This window comes from Mycena indigotica, assembly GCF_014461135.1.
Source record: "Mycena indigotica strain 171206Taipei chromosome Unknown Mind.scaff0004, whole genome shotgun sequence".
NCBI lineage: Eukaryota > Fungi > Basidiomycota > Agaricomycetes > Agaricales > Mycenaceae > Mycena > Mycena indigotica.
The window spans coordinates 5,258,497-5,276,332 of record NW_023503003.1 but is presented as its reverse complement, the minus strand read 5'-3'; the positions used below and the strand labels follow the sequence as shown (position 1 = coordinate 5,276,332).

Genomic DNA, 17,836 nt, shown 5'->3' with positions numbered 1-17,836 from the left:
ATTTCTATAACCACTTGATATAAATACATGATTTCAGTTAAAGCTTCGCACGAGTGGCCGCAGGTTGATACCTGTATTCAACCCGCGGGTATTTGATCTCTCAAAATCAGCACCTGCATCCGGACTATCCGTCATCTGTAAGGGTGCCATCCACGGATGTCTACCCGCAGGTTTGCCAACGGGTTGCGGATGGCACGGATGAAAAGGATATTTATTACAAATTATACAAACTAAGCTACTCATCCTCATCGGCGGATGACTCCTCATCACCAGTGGCCTCAGCAGTGGTCCGTTTCTTACGCGATTGTCGGGAGCCCAAGGCCTTGATCACTTCGTCTTCAGGGGTCAGGCCGTCACGATGCCAGGCCGATACCAATGCATTGGCACGAATTGTTTCAGGAGACAGAGCATGACGACGTTTGGTCACCATTCCGCCCCCATGTGAAAAAGCGCGCTCCACATCAATGGAAGTTGCTGAGAGATATGAGAAAAGATACGATCACAATTCGCAAGCTACTCACCCGGCGCTCCAATAAAGTCATGTGCCATGCGAATTAAAGCCTGATTATTTGGCGAAGGATCAGAGTGTAAACCTGCTCAGCATAGTTTACATCATCTAGTCACAGTTAGTTACTCTCTCTTCCCTGTACTTGATCCTTGCAGAATACAGCACAGTTCCATTGACTTGGCTGTCTGATTCCCTCAGTGTTTCCTGGGTGGCCTCCAGGTTTCCACAGAGCAATATGGCGACATTGTGGCAAACCACAACAATAGGTTCTGGCAGCTGTCCTTCGGAATCGGTGGTGACGCAATAAGGTGTTCAAATGGATCGGTGTTCACTGGCGTCATGTCGAGCCTATCGAAAATCGTCCTCTCGACAAACATCTGAAAACTTGTTATACTGTGCGCTGCTCGGGTCAGACGAAAGGCCCACCTCATTATTCGTTGTTGTTGGAGCATCCACTCGATAGTTTTCGGTCCATTGCATCCGTGCTAGATCAACAACGACATCTTTCCAGTCTTGTGGCCACCCCATCTGGTCGAAGTAGGCCATCCCGTAGCTTGGATGCAGCACTAGATAGTTGCGAGGTCAGTAAACAAGCGAGCGTGGAAACGAGGAAACATACACATCCCGATCCGATACATCACCGATTCGTCGGTCTTGGCATAGTACTTGTCGAGAATCCCAAGGCCGTCAACTGCGGCCATGCATACAGTATTGAATGTTGAGCGCCGTGTTGGTGGTGATCGCGTAGGCTTTGGGGCTTTGGGGTGAATAAACATTGGGCTTTCCGTCAGATGGGTTGTGTCTTCAAGGTGCTCGTTGATCAAGTCGATAACGGGGATGACTTCGAAGATGCGTGGGTGTTTGCTCTTCGAAAAACGAATAGTGGCGTCCTTGAAGGGCTGTCCATGATGAGACGTCAGCGCATGTGCTATAATTATGGCAACCCATGCACCTTAAGCAATGTCCGAAGCTGGGACATCAGCTGCCATTCATCGCTGGTTAGAAGCACCCCATATACCCTGTCTTTCAGGAAAGATGTGGATAATTGTCCACAGCTGTAATGCAAAAGATGTGGACAGTTGTCCAGAAGTCACAAGCCTAGAAAGTAAATGTTAAATTAAAGAGCCAAATTGATAGATATGACTAAGCTAATACCATATATAGCAATAGAAATCACCTTTTCTTCAGGCCGATGATTCGTATTATAGTTTGGAACAGTCTGTAATACAGGGCAAGGGAATTGATGTAATCACATGTCACATTGATATAACACCATCCAATCATCAAAACAATTGATCTCCATCAAAAATGGTTCCACATTGCAAATAATATATAAAAGGCAATGATCCCATCACCAACAGGGCCCTACAAGCCCCTCAAATAATTAATTAGTCCTTTTAAAAAACATGACAACCGTGACCTAGGAGCAGTTATCCACATCTTTCACATTACACCCATGGACAATTGTCCACATCTTTCGTGTAGAAGTAGCTATACCAGCTGTAGAAGAAGACTTTTGATGCTTGATCGGCCCGTCGAATTCATGCATAAACGGTCGAGAGCAGGTTGGAGCTCAAGACCACGCGTTATCACATCGTAGATAGTGTTCCAGCGGGTCAGAATTGCACGAATCATGCGCTTTTTTTTGGCGTTGTTAAGCTTGAGCAATATTGCGATCTCGGTAAGCTGCTTTCGCAGACGTTCCGAGTTGAAGATGCGACTGCCGAGCCGATTGAGCTGGGAAGCATGAGGAGGACACCGACTAGCCTAGAGCTCATGCACCTTCCGATATGCATCCCTGGCTAGCTTCTTCTCTTCGTCACTCAGCAATAAATCGAGTTCGCGAGCTTCTGCAAGCTCCTGGAGGTCCAGTTCCTCGATCGCGGCCGCATCGCTGGCCTCGACAGCCTCATCCACATCTTCCCGCACCTGAATGGCCTCAAGATCGTCCTCGGCATCAAACTCGTCCTCCTCTTCCGTGGGTATCGCTCGGGCACCCTTAGGCGGGGCAAAGATGGAAAGAATGGCCTGTGAAATATGAGTAATTGTTCGCAGCATGGCCATCCGAGTTCTTGACCTTCACAACCAAGTTGAGAATGTGCGCAAAGCAGCGGATGCGCGTTGTTAAATTAAGCCGCGAGCCTTCCGGCATTAGCTCCACTAACGACTCCATCATGGTGTCGTTATTGCTTGCATTATCGCCGACAATCCCAAGAATCTACAAGAAATGGTGTCAGTTGGGAACAGTCGTGCGATAAATTTGACCTTTTTCTCGATTCCATAGTCTTTGAATGTGTCTGAGATAGCCCGAGCGAGATTACTCCCCGTATGGGACAGACTAAGACTATCAAGACATGTCAGTAAAATGGTATTGAAGAGGATGACAACGACGCATGGAATCATGTCCAGTAGAAAGGTCCGAATATCGTTGTCAACAACGAACTGAATGACGAGCCCGACTATTGATAAGACATTCGGTGATGTCCAGCCATCGAGCATGGCGTGGAGCGTGCCCTTGTGTTTCTGCATATGTAGTTAGTCTCCAATTGAGGCCATAAACAGGAATGAATACAGAAAACAGGCTTTTGACCGCTGGTTTCGTCAATTCGAAGACTATCTTGATATCACGAGCCACGGTGTCGTTGCAAGGGACGTGCACGTTCGGCTGAAGAGTGCGGAACGCTGCCACGAGCTCGGCATCCTTGACTATGAGATGAGGTCGGTTGTGGACGGCAACCCAGAGTGCAAGATTGAGTCGAAAGCGACCGTGATTGTAGTCGCCAGAAGCCGTGTATTTCTTAATCGTGACAGCGCCAGGCTCACAGGTCTTGATATGGTTGCCAAGGTTGCTTGTCGACGTATCGTAGCGGGCCCGTTTTATACTTTTTGACGGGAAGCTGACAGAGACATCAGAATCGGGCTGCATCGCAACAAGGACCACACACCGTTTGCAGATGAAGACATAGCGGATGATTCCGTCTTCTCCCATGCGCAAGGTAGGGGGCATCTTGTAATGTGAGTAGGTTTCCGTGCCCTTTTTCTCCCATTCACGGACTTGGAGGGCTAAAAAAATCCCATGTATGAGTGAATAAGAAAACAGCAAGAGTGTAGTGGACGCACCCAACACGGCCTCGTTGTCCTCAACATCAAGTGTTTTGTTGAGCTTCTTGAGTCTGAGAAGAAGTTCTGCGTCGCGTTCCTCAGGGGTGTTCGCTTTCTGACGTTTTGCCGGCTGGCTCGAGTTCGGTAGTGGAGTCCGTGCCGTGGGATCGTTTGCCTATAGTGGAAGGCGGAAGGTGTTTGGGGTTGGAAAGGCTGCCTGACTTGCTTTTATACCGAGCCCACAAGTATGCTTGGACGCAGACAAAGCCCAGGAGGCCACGCATTGTGGTTCCAGGTCATGGTCAGCGCTGAGGTGGCATTTTGACAGACAGTGCCACTGATCGGTGATCTAAACCGGATCTGCGGGTACCCGTGGCGGTAATATTCCACACCTGTATTCTAAGGATCTGTGGGAATAAGAGTGTCCCATCCGCGGATACAATACCTGCGGATGTTTAAGTGCGGGTACCTGCACTGTCATCCGCGGATGGCAACACTCGTGCGAAAAGCTTTACTCCGCTTGGAGGCATTGGGCAACAGCAACAGCAGCTGGAACAGGCACGTTGGTGGAGTCTTGAAGCGGATTAGCCATGGTTGGGCAGAAGAAAGGGAAGGCAAGTACTGACCCGATAAGTTCTTTTGTTTTATAGTCCCTCAGGAGGTTGACTACTAAACGCGTTAACAGACATCACATGCCTGCAACGCGCGGTCTTGTTTTCGACCAAAACAAAACACGGAACAAGCCATATTGTCTTGCTGGAACTTAGCTGTTCAAAACGAAAATCCTTGTTATTCCCTGATAAGCCCCTCAGCTCGCTTGTATCTCTTGTCCTAACCTAACCGAAACACTAGCTCCTGCTATTTCCTTCTTGTTCCCTCCATACACTGATTCACCTGTCCAAATCGACTTCTCAAACCAGACTCCTGGTTATAAAACTTTACGCATCAAGCTTGATGACTACAATGGTTGCACGACTAAGACGTCAATTGTTTTGCGATGATTCTGACATCGAGTCGGTAAGAGTTATGCAACTTTCTCCCGCACTTAACTAATCGAAGGCTCGCATTTCAGGCTTCTGACTCTGACAAGCACAAGTATAGTCCACAAAGCAGTCCTACTCCCATGTCGACAGGTTCCGCAATGTCTGGATTGGATGCTAGCCCTTTCTTGCAACATATGGATGACAGCGCAACGACTGTAAGCAGCTCATAATATCTTGAACAACAAATCTGAATCATTCCATAGCTTGATCCTCAGGCTTCAATCCCAGCCAGTGACAGCTCAGAGACATTGGTTGGCAGCTTGGATGGTGTATTGACAGTGTTATCAACCAGTTTGCTTCCATATCCAGCTGGCTTTCTTCCTCCCTGCAGTCTACGACTTATACTCTATAATATGCCTTAGAGCTATTCACAGTCTCTCAAAACCACGCGCACTGTTCAAGAGCTTACATGTGAATATAACCCCGTTCGTCATGGTCTTTTACTTGGGGGATTTCACTAACTACTGGTCATAGCTCCATGATAAATACTATCTTGTCATCCAATTCGCATAGGGTGGCCAACCCCGTGCAGCATTCAGTGGGGGTATTAGTCCACGTGCTATTCTGCATGGCTGGAATAGTCGCTATGGTGCGGAGCCTTGGTGGATCAAATTACATCTCGACAATGGTCGTTCTCGACTCCGTATCGTTCCGATGGAGTTTGCCATTGGTCGCTGTTTCCTTATGGCTAATCTTGTTGTGAATACAGTCATTGTGAGTGTTCTCTTACTTAACAGCCAGTCGTATCTTGATTAATCAACTAAGTCGTGCGATCTTGTCGTTTGGGCACTCAAGGTATCCTATTTCCATCTTCCGATGTGTTTTGCTAATGATTCGACAGTATAATCACTGTGCAGCCAAGTTGCCAAGTGCAGATGAGCGCTTGCTCTTAAGATGGATGCCAGAAGACAACGAGGAGTTTACTTCGGACGATTCCGAAAGCAGTGATGATTCCTCCGCAGACGAGGCGATGGCCGCTGACTCAGATACAATGGGAAAGCAACGACTCAGACGACATCAAGATTGAGGATGATACTGGGGGCAAACCTTGCAGCAGTTTGGAAATGGCAGGGCAAATGGCAGTTGGAAAGAAATGAAGGTTTCTTTGCTTTGAACAAAGCAAAAAAATTTCCAGTTCAACTGTCATTAGACTGCCATTTCCTAACTGCCGCAAGCTTTGCCCCTGGTGTGATGCTGAGATGGTTCGGGAGCATTCATATGAAGCTTAATACCTGTTCTCTGTACCCCCCACAAAGTCACTCGTACTATTGGTAGCAGATGAAATGACAAACTTGAAGTAGTGGTGATCTTATGATCATAATTCGTCACGGTGTGATCTGTTCTCTTCTGTCTCTTCCTCGACAACCACACTCCTTTACATTTTGCACCATATGGCCACCACACTATTTTACTGCCAGCGACAGGGTCCATGTACCCATGTCTACAATAATTCCAAATCCCTCACAATTCATCGAAACACCTGCAAAGATTCTAATGAGAAGGATGATGGAATGGATGTTGCCCTGGCTGCATATAGAGCCCGCAAAGCTGCAGCTCGGATATCTGTAGCAGAACGGGCAACTACTATAGCTGAAGTTCCTAATGTGCGTTGAATGCTAGACAGTTTTTCTTCTTTAACTGGCTGGTAGATTCGCTTGCAAACTCCTGAACCAGTACCACATGAACCACTTTTTGTCAATCCCCCGCCAGAGATACCACCACAGGAGCCTTCTCCCCTCCCTGAGCAGCCTGCTAGCCGTGGAGCTCAAGCCAAACAACCCACATGGAAAATCTTGCAACAACTTCCAGAAGCACCAGTGCCACTGCCGGACAAGCCCATGGACGAGCTGCCTCAGGCACCACAAGCGAGCATAATTGCCGAAAATATTATCCAATGGCCTATTCACACATCCCCCAACAATTTTGGTCCATTTCGCGAATATCCTTCCCTCCCCAGCCACAATCCCGATACCAACCTTGCACTCGGCGACATATCTGATATTCCTTCCCCCAAGCCACCAAATCAAATCATGACTGGGGAAACCCAATTGTCCCCGCTGGCTGCTCCGCTGGAAGCCCTGCAAGCTGTCACTGCCATAAACGACATATTGTATGGACTGTTCGAAAACTTCATAACATGGGGCTTCATGAACTGGATATGGACCGGCTCTGCAAAGAAGAGCATTAGCAAGGGAATGAAATTATTGGAGTATCTCAAGTCGCTGTTATTCAAGTTAGCAGACTTGATCGCTTTTGACTTGAAAGCAGAAACCTATTGATTCGACAAATACTTACGCGGTGAATCGGGGGACACAAAGGATGGCTGGCAGAAGGTTGACATCGCTATAAACGTCCCCGACAATCGCCAACGCATGGAGAATGAGTCTCTTCTCCGTTACTCAGTCCCTGGTCTGCATTTCCGCGATCTAACGGAAGCAATCAAGGCTGTGTTGACTGATAACAATTTTACATCCTTCTAATTCACCTCATTCCGCCAATTCTGGCAGCCAAACGACAGCGGGCCTGCACAACGAGTCTATGACGAAATATTTTCCTCAGACGCTTATATCAAGCAATACACCAAGCTTCAACAACAACAACCCAAGCCTGATTGCACATTAGAGCGATGCATTGTCGCTCTTATGTTCTGGTCAGACTTCACCCATCCCGCTAACTTTGGCACCGCTTTGTTATGGCCGCTATATCTTTTTTTCGGAAACCAGTCCAAATGGCTTTGCGGCAAACCTCGAGCGCGTGCTTGTCATCATGTTGCGTACATGCCAAAGGTTTGCGGTCCTCTTGGCTTTTATAGCAATTTGTCTTACAAGATTTCAGCTTCCCAACCAATGTAAGGGCAACCCCGGAGGCCTGAGATCAAGGTCCTAGCAGGGGAGGATCCGAAGAGTGAACATTGGTAAGCGAATACAAATGAAGCTGACCTAGCAGGGGAGGATCCGAAGAGAAGAAACTCTAAGGGTCCGCCTGCTAGGGAGCTGACTATATACTGCTTGTCCGTAGCTGCCGCTGTCGGGCACAGAAGGCTTGGGCGGCGTCGCAGGCGAGGTCCCAGGGCGACCGTCGGGAGGGCGTTGACGGATCGGTGATTGTGCGGGCGAGATGGAGGGCCGGACCGGAGTCGGAACCGGAATCGGACCGGAATCGGGCGCGTCTCCGGGCCGAAAGGGAGGTTCCCCTGACATCACCCCCCCCTTTGAATGCGGCGTCTCGACGCATAGACCGGAACGGAATCAGCTCATATAGCTCCATCTATGCGAAAGATGATGGCCACTGCCTACCAGGCTAATGCAAAAGATGATGGCAAGGGCCTAGGATATATTATTCACAGAAGTATTACTGTGTTTTTAGCACCTGGGAGATGATATCATTGATGGGATTGATGGCAATAAGGTATTTTGACTAATGTGGAACGATTTTTGATTGCCATCACTGCTTTTGATAGCTGAATTCTGTTAGATCAATCTTACTTAAGCCATTATTTATTTCCTTGTTTCTGTCCTATCAAGTCTTCAATATTACATACCGAGTCATCGGCCTGAAGAAAAGGTGATTTATCTGACATAATATGTCAAAACATTAGTCATATGCATCAGTTCCATTGAGAAAATCAGCAAATACAAGGGGTCTGACATCTTTTGCATTAGCCTGGTAAGCAATTGCCAGCATCTTTTGCATAGAATGAGCCGTAGTGGTAGCCTCTACTTCCCACTCCGGGACTCCGTCCTCGAGGTCCGGAGGGGGCTGGTCGTAGCCGGGGCGTCCGTCGAAGGGGTCGTCCTGGGCGAGCTCAAGCTTGATGACGGGGAAGACCGGGTGGAGCTTCGAGTAGCGCGGAGGGAGGTCGAGCTTGTAGGCACCTTTGCTGATCTCCGCGACTATCTTGAACGGTCCGAGGCGGCGATGGGAGAACTTTTCCAAGGGGCGAGTCGTCCTGATGTCAGAGGCATCCAGCCAAACACGGTCGCCAACCTTAAACTCCGGAGACGGAGTGCGTCTCCGGTCGTAGTAGCGCTTGTACTCCTCTTTGGCCTTAGTGAGCGCAGCCTTGGCTTCAGCAACACCAGTGGCGATCCAGTCGCGGAACTCGTTCACCGACTCCATGGCAGAACGGACTCCAGGTTCGAAGCCCATGCGCGGGAGCCGTCCCGTGTCCGTCATGAAGGGGACCTGCTGCGTAGAGGAGTGAACATGGTTGTTGTAGGGCGAACTCCGCGGCCGGAATCAGCTCATCCCAGTCGTCCTGCTGATAGTTGGTGAAGATCCGCAAGTACTGCTCTAACTCCTGGTTGACGCGCTCTGTCTGACCGTCTGTCTGCGGGTGGTACGCGGTGGGACGTGGCGGGCTTGATGCCGATTAGGCGCCAAAGTTCTCGGGTGAAGTCCGCGATGAACTGCGAGCCGCGGTCGGAGACGTACTTCTCCGGAGTCCCATGGTGCCGCCAGACGTTCCGGTAGTAGAGGCGGGCTGCCCCTACTGCATCGACCGTCGTATGACACTCCGAGAAGTGGGCGCGCTTTCCGAGGGTGTCAACGACGACCATGATCGCGTCGTCGTACCCATGGGCTTCGGGAAGCTCTACGATGAAGTCGACGGAGACGGTATGCCAGCGTTCTGGGGGCGTTTCCATGGGGTGTAGCTCTCCGTGGGGCAGTCTCCGGAGTGCCTTGGTGCGACAGCACAAGTCACAGGTCGCAACATACCGGCCGATATGGCGAGACATCTGAGGCCACCAGTAGTTCCGGGAGACCAACTCCAGGGTCTTGAAATGACCTGCGTGTCCAGCGACTCGGGTGTCATGGCAGAGCTCGATGATGCGTTGATAAGCCGCATTTTGGAACACACATAGAAAACCACCGTTTTCGTTCGTTTCATGGGTACAGCGCACGTCTAGGAACTGGCATGAGTCCCAAATGGCCAGTTAGGGAGATATCTGCGAGGAGGCGTTTCGACTCGACCGTTGTTGATAGCAACTGGCCGTTCAGAACGACTCTTACAACAACCAAAACAACAGCAGAGCCCAACCAACATAGAGGATCCATCCAATCCTTTATATATATACCAAAAGGGAGTGTAAACTAAAAGGCATATTCGGTCTGGCACGCTGGGACTCGAACTCAGAACGCTCCGGCGAAGGTTCAACCAGGCTTGAACGGATCAGTCCCTGACAGCATTGGAATGCGGTTTGGAGCTTACGCAAGGACAAGGACATGTGGAGGTGCGGTTAAACGGGAAGCATGACTCAGTGGAAACGAGGGCTTGGCTGCAAATCGCGGCGACCTTAACCCGCAACCGTCCAACCGAACAACTCGACAATAGATTGCGACTATCTCGTTAAGAGATTTGCCTAACGGTGTCTGGCGGTTAACCTCAAGTCATGGATATCGATGGAAAGCTAGGAAGTGGAGCAACACGACGATAACAACAACGGTTAGCGGACCGTTCAAAAAAAATGCATAGACGGTCGCAATAAAGGAGGATTTACAAAGGTCATTGACACCAAACACGCCTACCGGTCATCTAGACCTGGATTTTCGACTCTGGGCCTTATGGCGAAACGATACCTTACAAATTATGCACATGGACCATCATTCTGTTGTGGCGATTTACCTGATCTTATCATTTTCTGTTTTAGTATTTATATCTCTGTCCTGTATTTGAGCGATTCACGGATTGCCCCGCGTTACTAGGTGCATCTGGGGATCTAGCTTGTCAATATCATCCTGCTAGCTCTTTCATTCAAGTAAAAAGGCGTTGTGATCAAAGAGTTGAGGGTTCCGGTTGCTGTATAAGAGAGTTTCGGTTGGCGTACACTTGGTTTCGGTTGGCGGTCGAGAGTTTAAGGCAGTTAGTTCCTGACTTGAGACGACTCCTTGGGTTTAAGGCAGTTAGTTCCTGATCCAAACGAGTATAAACGGTTCTGGGCATCGTATTGGCGCTTTCCTATTGCTGGATTTCGTCGATAGTACGCTTAAGGACAACCACAAAACAAATCTTTAACAAGATTTCATTCGATCTACCCTACAACCTTGCACACCCGTGTACAGGCTCTGTTCCCAGGGTTCTGCACTCGTATTAGGAGACGGTTATTGGTGGTTGTTGGACGTTTGGAACGGTGTTATACGGTTATCGCTCAGACAGAACGACTATTTGTTGTTTTGTTGTTGAGTTTTAGTTGTGTAGTGTCGGTCTCATCTCCGGTCTCCCCACCCGTCATCCACCCTCATCAGCGTCTCCGGAGGTCCTTGTCCTTTGGTACGACAATCTTTCCTCGGAAATGGAGAAGACCGCCGGAGACGGCCCACTCGTCAGAACGTGAGGAGCGGGGGCCTCGAGCTTGACCTTGAACCTTAAGAAGTTGCCGGGCCGCTAGTGCGACGGGCTCCTCCAGGTCAGGCTCACCGGAGAGGGCATCACGGATGTCGCGGAGGAGTTCAGAGCCGGGACCAGAAATGGAAACGCCCTCGAGTGCGCGGACGTGGAAGAGTTCAGGCCGCAGAAGGACGACATCGGAGTTGTCGGAATCGACTCCGTGGTCGGGTCTCCGGGAGAGGGCGTCAGGTCGACCCATGTCGCGGCCAGGCTTGTGGTGCAGCGTGAAATCGAACCGGGAGAGGTACAGGGACCACCGGGCCTGTCTCCGGTTGAGGTGCTGTGTCTTCCTGAAGTACTCCAAATTCTTATGGTCAGTCCAAATCTCGACAGGGTGTGCGGCGCCCTCGAGGAAGTGTCTATACTCCTCGAGTGCGCGGATGATCGTGAGCATCTCCTTGTCGTGGATTTCGTAGTTGCGCTGGACATCATTTAAGCTTTTGGAATAGAATGCTACAGGGTGCCACTTCCCGTCCGGGGCGGATTGTGAAAGAACCGCCCCGTCGCATAATCAGAGCTGTCCGCCTCGAGTCGGAAAGGCCGTGCGTCGTCCGGAATCGCCAGGACTGGTTCCGAGGTGACCGCGTCCTTGATCGCTTGGAACGCGGAGGCCTCCGCGTCGCCCCAAGTCCATTGCTGGTCCTTCTTGGTGAGCACGAAAAGAGGGGCGCAAGGGTCGAGAAGTCCCGAATGAACCTGCGGTAGAAATTAGCGAACCCAAGGAACTGCTGAATGTCCTTCTTGTTCTCCGAGAGTCGGCCAGGCGGAGACGCCTGCGACCTTGACGGGGTCCATTTCGACGTGGTTGTGGGAGATGATGACTCCGAGGTACTCGATTGACGATTTTTCAAAGTCGCACTTCTCCGCTCGGAGGTACAACTTGTGCTCTCGGAGTCGCCGCAAGACCTCCTGAACGATCTGCCGGTGTTTCCGGAGGTCGGAATGGGCGATCAGGATGTCGTCAAGGTAGATCATGACGTCTCCGGAGAGGATGAGGTCCTGGAAAATGTCATTCATCATCGTTTGGAACGTTGCGGGAGAGTTTGTCAGGCCGAAATACATCACCAAGGGCTCGAACAGGCCTCGGTTAGTCCGGAAAGCCGCCTTCCACTCGTCACCTTCCTTGATCCGAACGTTGTTGAAGCCCCAACGGACGTCGAGTTTGGTGAAGTAACGAGCGCCTTTGAGCCGGTTGATGAGGTCGTTGATCAGCGGAAGGGGGTACCGGTTTTTGACAGTCATCACGTTAAGAGCACTGTAGTCCTGGACGAAGCGGAGTCCGCCATCCTTCTTCTTGACGAAGAAGACCGGAGACGCCATCGGAGACTTGGAGGGGCGGGCCCGTCGAAAGCCCTTCCTCGATGAACGCGTCGAGCTCGCGTTGCTCGAGGGGCGAGATGGGGTACACCTTGCAGTTGGTGGGCTTAGCGTCGGGGACAAGTTCAATGGCGTGGTCCCAGGCTCTCCGTTCCGGTAGCGTATCGAAGGACTCCTTGTTGAAGACGTCCTGGAACTCCTTAGCCCAGTCCGGGATCTCGGAGGGCAGTGGGGCGGAGTTCCTGGCGAAGGCCTGGCCAGACGCTGTGAGACGGTGCTACCTGCACGTATCTCCTCTGAGGGACGGAACGAGGTGTAGAAGATGCGGTCGCCATCTTCGAGCTGGTCATCTTCGTCATCCGAGTCCGAGTCCGGCGTCAGATCAGGCAGGTCGGAATCGAGACCGGAATCGGAGTCGTCTCCGTCCTCAGGGCCAGAGAGGTCCATAGTGCAAACCGAGGGGAACGGGCCAGAGCGGAGGCGCTTCTGAAGCGACCGGAGTCGCCGCAGCTCGGTCCGTTCAACGCGCTCTTCCTCACGGCAGGTCGAGCAATTGCGGGGGCACCGTGTCATCTTGACCTCCTTGGTTTCCCAATTGATCTCTGGGTTATGCTTCCGCAACCAGGAATACCCCAGGATGAGGTCTTGCTTGCCAAGATGGGTGACGGCCAGTTGAACTCGTTCGGCATGGCCCTTGTAGCGCAGGACCAAGTCCGCGATCTGTTTGATGGAGCCAGCGTCATTGGGGGTGCCATCGACATTGAAAACCGGAATCGGCTGATCGAGGGTGCGGACCGGAATGCCATTCCGAGCGACATAGTTCGTGTCAATGAAGTCGGAGGTGGCACCACAGTCGACAAGCCCAGAGAGTGAGAGCTTCAGCGCGCTGGTGGTGGACTCGAGCTCCAACGGGAGGTGGAGGGAGTTCGCCCCAGGGGCAGCGGCAACAGTGTACTGCCTGGGCAGTTTCTTTTCCCAGGCAGTGAGGCGGCGAAGGACGATGACCGGAGTCGCGGGTGGAGTCGGAGACGGAGTCGGAGACGGAGTCGAGGCGGGGGCAGGAGAGGGTGTGTCTTTCGTTTCGGGCTCATTGTAGGGCAAGGAACTGCATTCATCATACAAAGAGGCAAAACGATTTATAGACGCGAACGAGGGCACACCAGTCACTCGTCGCGGGGACAAAATCCTCTCCGGCCATCGACTCCGCTGTCGTCTCCGGCAGGGCAGCTGTGTCCGTGTAGCGGGCAATCAACTCCGCTAACATCTCGTCACCGAAGTTGTTGGATCACCTCGTCGAGGATGTCCATTGAGCGGACGTCCGCGGGGAGGGGCAATCCCTGGCGAGATGGTTTGGGTCGCCGCACCTGAAGCAGGCGCGACGAGGGGCACCCCGAGCCCTGGTGCGATCCAACTCCATAGGGACAGGAGCTGGAGGCGCCGGAGCGGGGCGCGGGCCGCGGGTGGCACGACCGGAGCCACCGGGCGGAAGGGGCCGGAGCCGGGATGCGGTTGACCGGAAACGGAGTCCGAATCAAACCGCCAGGCGTCTTGGGGGCGGCTGACTTGATCAGCTTGGCCCGGACCAGGGCCTCGTATTGACGGAAGGCCCGGGTGCACCAGCTAAGGTAGTCCCGGAGGTCCGGGGGTCGTTCGAGGACGTGATTCCGTTATTGATCAAGGGATCAAGTCCATGGCGGAACTTGGTCACCTTGACCAACGCGTCTTTGAATCCGGCGAGGTCCATCAGGTCCTCGAAGTCGTCAGTGTACTGGTAGACATCCTTCGTGCCCATGTGATAGGCGGAAGTCTCCAGCTTGGAGAGAGCGTGATCTTGCTCGTTCTCCTCGACGAACCGGAGTCGAAACTCGGAACGAACGAGCCCCAGGACGGAAACAGAAACGGGGGCTTTGCTTCCGTGGCGCTCCGCCCATTGCTGAGCGGGTCCTTCTGCCATAAACGACATGGCATAGCGGACGGCCTTTTTCTCGCTCGCCTCTCCGTTGACCACGAAGGCCTCGGGGGCAAGGCGGGCGTAGGTGCGGACGGCGTAGAGGAACGCGGCGGCCCGCTTCCGGTCGCCGTTGAAGGTGAACGGGGGGTTTGGTCGCAAGACCAATTTTGAGGCGAGGTTGATATCGCCAAAAAGGGCTTCGAGTCGCCCTGGACCGGAGTCGGAGTCGGAATCGACGTCTCCGGCGATGGTGTTTGGGGTCCGCCAGCATTATTAGCGGCGGCAGCGGCAGCGGAAGCCTGGTTGGTGAGTAAGGCAAGGGGCCTCAGTTAGGCTGTCAATTTTCGCCTCGAGTGAGTCCAGCCGGGCGTCTGCGGTAGGAGTGACTCCGGACGGCATGACGGGTGCAGGGACCACAGGAGTAGAGGAGGAGGGGACAAGTGGCAGGGGTGGTGACGAGGGCGGAACGGACTCGTACTCCGAGCCTGAGTCAGCGCCGAACCTGGCAATCTTGTCCGGTTAATCCCGTAGAGAGTTTCTTCTGCTGTAAGGGCAACCCCGGAGGCCTGAGATCAAGGTCCTAGCAGGGGAGGATCCGAAGAGTGAACATTGGTAGCGAATACAAATGAAGCTGACCTAGCAGGGGAGGATCCGAAGAGAAGAAACTCTAAGGGTCCCTGCTAGGGAGCTGACTATATACTGCTTGTCCGTAGCTGCCGCTGTCGGGCACAGAAGGCTTGGGCGGCGTCGCAGGCGAGGTCCCAGGGCGACCGTCGGGAGGGCGTTGACGGATCGGTGATTGTGCGGGCGAGATGGAGGGCCGGACCGGAGTCGGAACCGGAATCGGACCGGAATCGGGCGCGTCTCCGGGCCGAAAGGGAGGTTCCCCTGACAACCAATTTCTTGACTGGTTCAAGTTGCAAACTGGCAGTGCGCCTCCAAAAGAAGTTCTGGCTCACTATCGTTGTGAACTGTTCCATGCAATCTGGCAGTTCCTCATGAACGACACATTCATAGAGGCCTGTAAACATGGAGTTATTATTATGTGCCCTGATGGCATCTCCCGACGCTTCTATTTCCGCATCTTCACATATTCTGCAGACTATCTGGAGAAGTATGTCATTACCTACCACATACTTCGAGGACCGTCTGACGTTCACACAGAGTTCTTCTTGCTGCCATCAGAGGACTAGGGCACTGCTCATGTCCACGTTGCACCATTCCGACAGAGCAATTCCACGAGCTGGGCACAGTAAACAACACCAAACGACGCCAAAGATTTGCTCATGTCCAATCACATAAGCAAGACTCAATAATTACCCCGTGCTCGCCACTTTATATATTGTGCAGCAAAAGCCATTAAGAGCAAAGCAGTCGAGGGCTTACTTTATCCTGAGTCCTGGGTCCCTACGCAAGTCAGTACTGACTTGCTCACTTGTTCTTCACCACCTCAAATTTCATAAGCTACCGACGAGTGCCAACCTTTGGACGTGACACAATTTGACGGTTCACCAATAATACCTCCGCCATGAAAAAAGCTTGCTGCTTACGATTTCAAAGACTTGTTGCAAGTATGTCGTCAGTTCTCAAGCAAATACAGATACTGACTTGTGACCAGTGTGCTCTTCCTGTTTTTGAGGACCTTCTGGCTGACAAATATGCTGTCAACAACGCAATGATTCAAGATCTCATTTTTGCGCATGCATACTGGCATGGGCTGGCGAAGCTCCGGGTCCATATCACAGCTTCCTTGGCACACCTCCAAGAAGCCACATGTGAACTGGGTTACCAGCTTTGTCGTTTTGCGTGGACAACATGTGAACATTTCCCGACCAAGGAGCTCCCACGTGAGGAAGCAGCACGGCAAAAGCAGTACATGCACAAAGTTCAGGAAGCGAGCTCAACAGGAGATATGCCCCCGCCTGCGACATTGACTGGAACCAAGCTTAAGAAATTCAACCTGAACACAGTCAAAACACACTTTCTTGGGGATTATGTTCCAACCATTCCCGACATCGGTACTTCCAATTCCTACTCCACCGTTGTTGTTGGTCTCCGTTATCTGTTGCTTATTCTTATGCTCATTTCATCGGCTAGGGAGAAGCGGAACATAAATGTGGCAAGGCCTTTTATTCTAGAATAAGCAAGAATGATGCAACCCAACAAATCAGTAATTTAGAACACCGAGAGGCTATCTTGTTGAAGATTGCTGTACAAGCCCAAGCCTCAGATGCGGAGTGTTTAATGCCTCGCTCTCACAAGCGCAAACAAGCCGAAACAGAATCCCACCAGTCTTCCAAGCGACATAAGTGTGAAACTGAATCTCTCCCTCCAACTCCATCAGAGTTTCACTTCCACATCTCACTTGGTTGAAACACTCACCATAACCTCTTGCTCTGGCTCACCAACAACGCGGGAGATGCTGCAGTCAAGGTATTGATTGATTTGCTGTGTTGTCTCTTCTTTGACTGAGTTACAGGACTTCTGTGTAAAACTCCAATGACATCGTTTGGGTTGTGTTCTGCATCCCACATACTCAACCAATGGAGCCAAATACGATACCGCTGACCGAAACCGGCTTTTCATTGTCAATGATAGGATGTACTTTCACAGGGTGTTGCACGTTAACTACACGAGCTATGACGTGCGGTGCGGACAAGACTCAATGAACTCCCGAACCCATTCTGATATTATGACTCTTGCCCTCAAAGACACAACAATTGACCATCCATACGCCTATGCTCGTGTCCTCGCAGTGCTGCATTTTAATGTGCAACACCTGTTTTATGGCCAGATGAGTACTGTTCAAACAGTGCCAGTCTTATGGGTCCGACATTTCCGCATTGACAGTGCCTGGAAGGGTGGATTCAAGTGGAAACACTTACATTGCATCGAGTTCCTACCCAACACTGACCCCAATGCTTTTGGCTTTGTCAGCCCAGACAAAGTCATCCGCGAAGCCCATCTCATCCCCACATACACTCATGGGAGGACACCAACTATGTATTTTGAATCCTTAGCGTGCAAGTCAGGCAAAGATTCAGACTGGAAGTACCATTATGTTAACTTGTGAGTAGAGTCTTTGGCCACTTGGTCGATTTACAGGCTACTGACACTTGTATCCAGTTTTGTTGACCGCAACATGCTTATGCGGTATTTGGGAGGTGGTGTTGGCCATTCGTATTATGTCAGTGTTCCAGATGATGAATGGGAGGAGGAAGTATGGGAGGTTCCAGACCAGGATCAACCAGAATCAACTGACATGCCACTGGACAATGGTGAGGAGGGGGAACTTGAAGAAGGGGAAGAGGAAGATCTGGTAGATGGGAATGGGGATTTGCAGGAAGACGAAGGCCATAAGTCTGAGTTGTCCGAGCTGACTGAGCTCAGCGACAGTGATGATGATGACAATGAAGATAAGCTTGGAAACATCGACTTGAGGCTGGAAGATGGAGAGGATGGGTTTGATGACCACTTACAGTATTTTGCGTCGGGCTCCATCGAATAAATGCATTGTATTTCAAAGT

At 51.4% G+C, this 17,836-nt stretch overlaps 2 protein-coding genes across 2 annotated transcripts; both read left to right on the top strand.

Moving 5' to 3' along the window:
* Positions 1–6,044: 6,044 nt before the first annotated feature.
* Positions 6,045–6,932, top strand: MIND_00543900 (uncharacterized protein; the record flags this gene model as incomplete). The annotated part of the gene is made up of 2 exons (XM_037362221.1): positions 6,045–6,257; positions 6,303–6,932. The coding sequence occupies 2 exons, from the start codon at positions 6,045–6,047 to the stop codon at positions 6,930–6,932; spliced, it is 843 nt and encodes a 280-aa protein (XP_037222513.1).
* Positions 6,933–16,974: 10,042 nt separating this feature from the next.
* Positions 16,975–17,817, top strand: MIND_00543800 (uncharacterized protein; the record flags this gene model as incomplete). Its single annotated transcript, XM_037362220.1, has 2 exons — positions 16,975–17,378; positions 17,436–17,817. The coding sequence occupies 2 exons, from the start codon at positions 16,975–16,977 to the stop codon at positions 17,815–17,817; spliced, it is 786 nt and encodes a 261-aa protein (XP_037222512.1).
* Between the last annotated feature and the right edge of the window lie 19 nt (positions 17,818–17,836).